Genomic DNA, 9024 nt, shown 5'->3' with positions numbered 1-9024 from the left:
CTTTCAGCGCTGTTCCACCTTTTTTCTTCTATTAAAATTAAGTCTTAACACGGTTGTCTTAGTTTGGGTTCTTCTGGAAGCAGACTCTAAATTTGAGTATTTCAGTGTGTATGTGTGTGTGTGTGTGTGTGTTTGTGTGTTTGTGTGTGTTGGGGTGGAGGAGGAGTTACAGGAAGGCCGGGCAGGCTATTGGAAACACAGGATGTAGGGGGGAGGAAGTGGGGCTAGGTATTAAAAAGAGGGGGCCTCTCTTTGTGGGGAACCTGGCTCAGCCCCACTGGGGAACTTGGGGGAACCTCCTCAGAGCTGCCCCACCCACGGGGAGAGGACCTGGGGCGTTCGGACCGTCAACTTCCATCAAGACCGAGAGCTCCCCTGGTGTTCCCTTCCCAGCATTTCTTCTCTTCCCTGTGCGTGGGCTGACCCACTCCTGCAGCCAGAGACCCCTCAGGCCGAGGAGATTTCGGTGCTTTTGAGCGGTGCTTTTGAGGGAAGCACTATCCCCAAGGACAGTGATTGTCCACGGGATATAGCTGGACACCAACAGCAGCTGCTAAGTTTCTTAAGTTGAAGAAACCTGTATCATGGATCCATCCTCGCTGAATTATGCCAAGTGAAAGACGCCAATCTCAAAAAGCTACATATTGTGCAATTCCATTTATATGGTTTTCTGGAAAGGTCAAAACTCTGAGGACAGAAAACAGATCCTTGGTTGCCAAGGGCTGGGGAGGGGTGAGGGGTGATTAAAAGGAACTCTCTGGGGGTGGATGAAGATGTGGTGGTCCAGGACAGCACATTTGTCAACGTTCATAGGACTACACACCTGAGAAGGACAAGTTAAATCATATGTAAACTGTATCTCGAAAACCTGTCTGTGATGCTCTTAAAAATGTTTGCACACTAGACATTCGGTCCCATCACTTCATGGCAAATAGATGGGGAAATAGTGGAAACAGTGTCAGACTTTATTTTTGGGGGCTCCAAAATCACTGCAGATGGTGACTGCAGCCATGAAATTAAAAGACACTTACTCCTTGGAAGGAAAGTTATGACCAACCTAGACAACGTATTAAAAAGCAGAGATATTACTTTGCCAACAAAGGTCCATCTAGTCAAGGCTACAGTTTTTCCAGTAGTCATGGAGGGATGTGAGAGCTGGCCTATAAAGAAAGCTGAGCACCGAAGAATTGATACTTTTGAACTGTGGTGTTGGAAAAGACTCTTGAGAATCCCTTGGACTCCAAGGAGAGCCAACCAGTCCATCCTAAAGGAGATCAGTCCTGGGTGTTCATTGGAAGGACTGACGTTGAAGCTGAAACTCCAATACTTTGGCCGCCTGATGCGAAGACCTGACTCATTTGAAAAGACCCTGGTGCTGGGAAACATTGAGGGCAGGAGGAGAAGGGGATGACAGAGGATGAGATGGCTGGATGGCATCACCGATTTGATGGACATAGGTTTGGGTGGACTCCGGGAGCTCTGGGAGGCCTGGTGTGCTGCGGTTCATGGGGTCGCAGAGAGTCAGACACGACTGAGTGACTAAGCTGAACTATTTGCTGTTTTAAGAAAAGTTTAATTCTCCCTTGAGGACATAGGGACTTGGTTCTAAAAACAAATCAAGGCAGAAGTGAGGCTGTGTGAGAGTTGAGGTCATGAAAGACGGTGGCCTTCTGCCCTCTTACTCCTTCCTGGGTCACCTGCTTTGGGAGAGCCTAGAAGCCAGGTCATCGAAGCCTGAGAGAGGCCCCCTTCAGAGAGCAGCCGAGGTCTCAGGCCACCAGCTACAGGAGAAACCATGTGGCTTCTCCAGCCCAGGCCAACCTGCTCCCTGGCCCACAGTCTGTAATCTCACAGGGGGCCCTGAGATAGACCCACCCAGCCAAGCAACTCAGTTCCTGACCCTCAGAAACTGAATGAGATAAAATGATTGTTCCTGTTAATAAGCAGCTGCGTTTTGGGTTCCTTTGTTCTGCAGCAGTTGATAACTACTAGACTGACTTAAAATTGAATTCCCATTTTAAAATAAAATGATCCATTCCTGGAGATAAACATATGCTAAGAAATGGCAACCCACTCCAGTACTCTTGCCTGGAGAATCCCAGGGACGGAGGAGCCTGGTAGGCTGCTGTCCATGGGGTCGCACAGAGTCAGACATGACTGAAGTGACTTAGCATTCATGCATGCGTTGGAGAAGGAAATGGCAACCCACTCTAGTATTCTTGCCTGGAGAATCCCAGGGATGGGGGAGCCTGGTGGGCTGCCATCTATGGGGTCGCACAGAGTCGGACACGACTGAAGCGACTTAGCAGCAGCAGCAGCAACAGCAGCAGGAGACAGCTGGCATGATATCGGCATAAGGCAAATGTTTGTGGGTGGAATCTGGAGGTCACTGTGCTTGTATTTGTCTTCTTTTATTTTCTTGAGCTGTTTTTTATAACAAACCTGTGTCAATAAAGCAAAAAGAGAAATAACGACTTGGAGCCTGGGTCGATGCAGAGGCATTGTTTTCCGGGAGGCACCTCAGGGCCAGGCTGGGTCTACAGGAAGCAGGAGCACCATTCCTTCAGGCAGTTGGAACACTCCCGGGCCTCAAACTCGGTGGCTCCGCAGCAACAGATGAGCCACTTCTGAAACTCGGCTTCCCTCTTGTGCATCAGGAGGAACTGTCCCAACAGGACGTAAGCCTGTGGGGAGAACACAGGAAAGTACTCAGCTATGCTCTTCCTTCCCCAGTGCGAGGACACCCGAGAAAACCAAGGATTGGACACAGGTCAGATCCAAGGGGCAGTGGCTGTCCCTGAAATCCTGACCTAGGCCATGGGAACTCTATCCTGACCAGAGCCTGGTCCTGGCTGAGAGGTGCCTGCGTGCGTGCTCAGTCGTGTCCGACTCTGTGCGACCCTCTGGACTGTAGCCCGCCAGGCTCCTCTGTCCAAGGGACCCTCCAGGCAAGAATACTAGAGTGGGTTGCCATTTCCTCCTCCAGAGGATCTTTCCCACCCAGGGATTGACCCATGTCTCTTATGTCTCCTGCACTGGCAGGCGGGTTCTTTACCACTAGAGCCACCTGGGGGGCCCCAGTGAGACCAATGGAGAAATGCAAACTCCTTTTCGTCCATGGGAGGAACATACAAGATGTGGAGCACGCTGAGCCTTGCCCCTCTTCCCCGCTGAAGAGTCTCTGTGGATGGATGAAAAACACACTAGTCAAAGTTCTAGGCTGTTCTCTGTTTTTCTGAGTCCTGGTCCCACAGCTTCTCATTCCTCTCACGCTGTTTCATCACTGTTAATACTGAGGGGAAAGGACCACATGGAGAAAGAGACATCTGAGATCCACAGACTGGCCGAGCCACTGAACAGGGAAGGCCGGAGATTTAAGGTCACATCCAGTGCCCAGCTTTCCGGCCGGGAGTGAATAGGAACCAGTGTCCAGGCCTTAAGTCCTGGGCACTCTCCAGGAAAACCCGCTGGTGTCTGGGTATTTAAAACCAAGCAAACTTCATTTGAACTATTGAAGGGATGAATTTTTTAAAAGACATTAAATAAAAGCTGAATTCCAGTCTTAAAATATACCTAAGCATTGGAGTTTGGTGGTTTTTTTTTGCCTAGATCCAGTTTCTGAAAAGAAACAAAGGCCAGGATTTCATGGTCATTTTATCTGGTGTTTTAATCATCTTTTGTAAAGTAATGTTATTGCTGAGAATCACCTCATTTTACTTATCAGTATCCTCATCTTTTCAAGCGTGATTTTACTGAGGTTTTTTTTTAATTCAACTTTTTAAAAAAATGAACATTTACTGAATATTGATTGAGCCCATTGCTTCAGTAAATGTGGGCAGTGCAAGATTAGGAAACGCAGAGCTTTGTCCCAGGAAAGAGAAGTCGATGATAATAGTAAGAGGCCCTTTTGAACTTCATCAACAGGCTCCAGACCCCTGAGACGGTTTCCTGCATCCCATCCATTCTCCGAATGGACTCACTGAGAACCCAGGAGGTTAAGACTCCTGTTCTCGGCCCCATTCCAGCACAACCCGACTGCCGCCTGGCCTGGCGCCTCTGCCATCTGCTGGCATCCATCGCTGCTCTGGCCATCAGAGTCTCCAGGTCCCCTCCATGTTCGGCAGCCAGGATGCCAGGGAGTGTGTGGCTCTCAGGACCAGAGGTGAACTTCCCAGAAATCCTGCAGGCAGGAGGGCCTCTGGAGCTGGGTAAGTCAGCCTGCTTCTCTCTGCTCCCAAGGGAAGCTGGAGCTGTGGGCCCTCATCATGGCCCTAATAGAAACCAAGCCCTCTTGGTTTCTCTCCAGGCTCCAGAGAGTGAATTCCTACCCAGGGAGCCACCCTCTGCCTCCTTGGGAGCACAGGAACCTGACCGCAGGGAAAGGGACGCGGTCACCCTGACGTACTTTCCCAGGGAAGATGTCCCCTCAATGGCACATCCCACCTGTGAGCAGGTCTGGACCAGGCTCTAGCTTGCGTGCCCATTCCTTGCTCAACTGCAGTGATATTTGAGTCTGGGGTCCCTGTAGGTGACCCACGTTGGCACATAGGCCTTGTACTCTGAAGCCCCACTTGCTTTCCTGTTGTGCTGGCGCCATCTTGAAATTCCTAATGAACTTGCACCAGGGGCCTCCCATCCTCACCCTGCACTGGGCCCGGCAAATTAGCAGCTGGTCCTGATCAACGTTTGTTCAATATTTCAGTCTCCACAAGCACACCCAGACTTCTCAAGTACAGACATGCAGCCCCTCACTGTCTGCCTGACTCCTCTGCCAGCTCCCAGCTCCTCAGCGCCTGTGGTGAATGCATTTCACAGCACCAGGCACCGTGTGTGACAAACAACTTTTTCTGTAACCAAATGCTACGTTTATGCTGTTGCTGTTCAGTTGCTGTTATGTCCGACTCTTTGCGGCCGCACGGACTGCAGCACACCAGGCTCCCCTGTCCTTCACCATCTCCCAGAGTTAGCACAAATTCATGTCCATTGAGTCAGTGATGTTATCTAACCATTTCATCTTCTGTCTCCCCCTTCTCCTCCTGCCTTCAATCCTACCCATCATCAGGGTCTTTTCCAATAATTCGACTCTTTGCATCAAGTGGCCAAAGTATTGGAACTTCTGCTTCAGCATCAGCCTTTCCAGCGAATATTCAGGGTTGATTTCCTTTAGGATTGACTGGTTTGATCTCCTTGCAGGCCAAGGGACTTGAGTCTTCTCCAACACCAGTTTGAAAGCACACATTCTTTGGTGCTCAGCCTCCTTTATGGCCCAGCTCTCACATGGGACGTGGCTGAGGAAGCTGCCATGAGCAGAGGTGGAAATTGAGAGGGTTCCTGTTCACAGCCAAGGAACCCCAGGGATCCCCAGCTTGGGGAAGGGGCTGCCATGCTCAGACCTCCTGTGGGCAGGACACAGAAAACCAGGAGCTTAGAGGATTATGGGGCAGAAGAATGACTCTGTAGGACATCACCATGGTGGATACTGGCCTTTCCCAATGGCTCAGATGGTAAAGAATCCACCGGCAATGCAGGTGACTTGGGTTCGACTCCTGGGTCCAGAAGATCCCCTGGACAAGGGACTGGCAACACTCTTCAGTATTCCTGTCTGGAGAATTCCATGGACAGAGGAGCCTGGCAGGCTACAGTCCCTAGGCTCACAAAGAGTCGGACATGACTGAGCAACTCTTTCATTTCACGGTGGATACAGGTCATCACACATGTGTCCAAACCCATAGAATGCATGACACAGAGCAAGCCCTGATGTGAACTGTGTACCTAGGAGGATTCATGTCCATGTAGGTTCTCCTATAACAAAGCTACCACTCCGAAGGGGATGCTGATGATGGGGGAGGCTGGATGCACACAGGGGTATTTCCACACTCTGAACTTTCTGCTCTATTTTGCTGTGAACCTAAAACTGCTCTAAAAAGATAAAGCCTGTGGAAAGCACTGCAGGAGTCTGACTTTCTGCTGCTGCATCTGAGCTGGCTGCCCACAGTCCCCTTCCCTCTACAGACCTGTGGCCCCACCCACAGACTTGGCCTCCCCCCTGAAGCACCTGCTCATCTTATAGATACTACATTGGGGTCACCTCCTGGATCCTCTTAGAGGCTCAGCCAGGCTCAAGGAGGTGATACAGGATCTCAGCATAAGCCCCCTCCCTGTTGGGATAACTTCCTGGCAGCAGTCTTCTTGTGTGATTTTTGATGGAATAACCCATGGCCGTTCTGTCTTCACTCAGGACCTTGACCAAGGCACTCAGTCTCCAGGGCCTCTGTCTCTTCCTTTGTAAAGTGAAGATGGCAACCTCTCATCTCATTCATGGCTGGATGAGGAGCTCAAAACTAAGGCAGAAGGTGAAACCCCTGGCGTTAGTGCCTGGAATCAATGGCCCTTGCAATGAGTAGATGTGGAGAGCCGGTCACAGCAAGCCAGGAGGTGGGGGACACAGAGGAGCAAGTCTCCAGAGACCTAGCCAGTTCCGTCTTCCCTGTAGCCCTAACTCTGTGTATCAAGCTCTCAGATACCTGGAAATTTCCGATTATTCATTCATTCCTTTGTCTTTAATATGCCTGTCATCCTATCTATCTCAATTGAAACAAGTTGGAAAAGGCAAAACGATAGGGACAGAAAACAAATCTGTAGTTGCCAGGGCCTGAGGGGGAGAAATGTGAGAGGTAAGGGGAAATATTTTAATGCGATGGGATTGCTCCAGATCTTGAGTGTGGTCGTGGCTACACAACTGTGAGCATTTGTCAAAAAATGCAGAACTGGGTACTAAAAAGGGTGAAATTTACCACATGTAAATTTAAATATTTTTTGAACCGAGTATGGCTGAACAAGAACAAAACCTCACAATTACGGAGACATTAAACCAATGGTGGTAGAAGCCGGAATAGCAGTTATTTGTGGGAGTGGGGTGGTGGCGTTGACCTGGAAGACACACGGGGGAACTGTCTGGAATTGCGGAGGAGCCTGATCACTGGATGAGGGTGGTGGGGCTGTGCATGTGTGTCATTGTGAAAACTCACTGAGCTGAACCATCACATCAGTGTGGATGTGAGACACCACAATAGAAAAGTCAAAGGGATAATAATTTCTTCTAAAAAATAACAGAATTTCAAATGTCTCCCCTAGTCAGACTTGCCTGCTTTTATTCCTGCTCCCAAATGCCCTTCCCACCTTTATCTGGAAGGAAAGAAGCAAATTCACCTCTCTCCACCTTCCTGACAATCCCATCTACCAGACATTCAATTGTGGCAGACTAGGGTGATGTTCGGAGAAGACAATGGCACCCCAATCCAGTACTCTCGCCTGGAAAATCCCATGGATGGAGGAGCCTTGTAGGCTGCAGTCCATGGGGTCTCTAAGAGTTGGACACGACTGAGCGACTTCACTTTCACGCATTGGAGAAGGCAATGGCACCCCACTCCAGTACTCTTGCCTGGAGAATCCCAGGGACGGGGGAGCCTGGTGGGCTGCCGTCTATGGGGTCGCACAGAGTTGGACACAACTGAAGTGACTTAGCAGCAGCAGCAGCAGCAGGATGATGTTCAGAGTGTTTAACGAATGGCTCAGGGCTGCGTGTCAATCAGAAAACTACAGAACCAGCCATCCCACCGTCCCTGGACACAGCCATGCACTGGGCCAGTGCAAACCAGACTGTTAGTCACACACGCAGTGGCACCGGTGTTCCTGGGTGTCTCTGCAGCCCCTTTCTGCCTGAGCCGTGGACTGGCTTTCAGAGCTAAAGGGAATGACCAGCCGCGGCCCTGCTGGTGGGGCCTCTGTCGACCGAGAGCCTGTGGATTCCCGCCCGCCCACTTTCTCCGGGAAAAGCTCCCAGTCCTTCCTAAGGTACACACAGCCTTGTAACAGCATCATAAAAACAATTATTCATACATAGACCTTTCTGATTCCATCGGCCACCCTCGAGGCCATGCCTGGACAGCTAGTGACATCTTACAACAACTCACTTCCTCTTACTCGGGTGTAGATGCCAGGCTGCTACTACTCCACCTGCCAAGGCCTAATAGGAGGTGAGGGATCTGCCTCCCCAATCCGAATTTCTTCAAGGCGTGCGGGGAGATCACCCAGGTCACCCATCCTGACATCTCGGCTCCAGACTCTGTGGCCGGCTCACCTCTGTCCGCCCCTGGGTGTGTGAGCACCACGTGAACCTTGCACAGCCCAGCTGCTCTGAGACACAGTGATTCAGTTTGTGCATCTTCTGCAGACCCTGGTGGCTGCCTAAGCACGCAGGTCAGTGACACTGAAGCCTGTGGCACCCGGCCAAGTGGCAGCTCTGCTCTCTGAAGGCCGCTGGCAGGGACACGTGGCAGCCACTGCCACCTGGCAGGATTAGGGGGGGTAGGTTAGGAGGAGAAGGTGGAGTAACAGGAAAAGAGGGATTACCTTGTTGAAACCTTTGGTAACCAAGTTGATTGCCAGCTCATGGCTGATCCCGTCCACCCAGGCAACATCCTTTTCTCCGATGGGTTCAGAGAGGAAAGCTCTCAGCCTGGGAGACATGTGGTCCATATCCTATGACAGCAGTGGGGGCAGGGGCGTTAGGAGGCTGGGGAACACCCTCAGACTTCCGAGGGCTGGGGGCTGGGGCTAGTGATAGTGGGCGTCCTCCCATATCCAGCATTTACTAGAAATTTTTAGATGCCAAGGGCAATGCCCTGCTCACAAGCCTTTCCATACCCATCCCTACCTGCGTGGACTAAGAGAGGGGTAACAGTGGCCTCAGATGAGCCCAGTAACTCCCCATGAAAAGGGTGGGCTGGATGCTAAGCAGGGGTCCCCAACCTGTTTGGCACCAGGGACCAGTTTCACGGAAGACAATTTTTTCACAGACTGGGGGAGGAAAGGGGATGTTTTGGGGATGATTCAAGGGCATTACATTTATTGCGCACTTTATTTCTATTGTTATTACATCAGCTCCACCTCAGATCATCAGGCATTAGATCCCGGAGGTCGGGGACCCCTGATGCTAAGAACTCTGCTGGGTTCCTTTCCAAC

The 9024-nt window shown here is 50.8% G+C and overlaps 1 protein-coding gene across 1 annotated transcript; it reads right to left on the bottom strand.

Moving 5' to 3' along the window:
- Positions 1-2537: 2537 nt before the first annotated feature.
- Positions 2538-8538, bottom strand: BANF2 (BANF family member 2). The gene is made up of 2 exons (XM_052650816.1): positions 8413-8538; positions 2538-2684 (listed from the first exon to the last, which is right to left on the bottom strand). The coding sequence occupies exons 1-2, from the start codon at positions 8536-8538 to the stop codon at positions 2538-2540; spliced, it is 273 nt and encodes a 90-aa protein (XP_052506776.1).
- Between the last annotated feature and the right edge of the window lie 486 nt (positions 8539-9024).

This window comes from Budorcas taxicolor, chromosome 13 (genome assembly GCF_023091745.1).
Source record: "Budorcas taxicolor isolate Tak-1 chromosome 13, Takin1.1, whole genome shotgun sequence".
Taxonomy (NCBI): domain Eukaryota; kingdom Metazoa; phylum Chordata; class Mammalia; order Artiodactyla; family Bovidae; genus Budorcas; species Budorcas taxicolor.
The sequence above is the reverse complement of the archived record's forward strand: the minus strand, read 5'-3'. Positions and strand labels throughout refer to the sequence as shown.

Coding starts and splice junctions, on each gene's coding strand:
- BANF2 (XM_052650816.1), bottom strand. CDS start 8,538: ATGGACCACATGTCTCCCAGGCTGAGAGCTTTCCTCTCTGAACCCATC. Junction 2,685..8,412: donor TTACCAAAGGTTTCAACAAG/GTAATCCCTCTT, acceptor TTCTCCCCACAG/GCTTACGTCCTGTTGGGACA.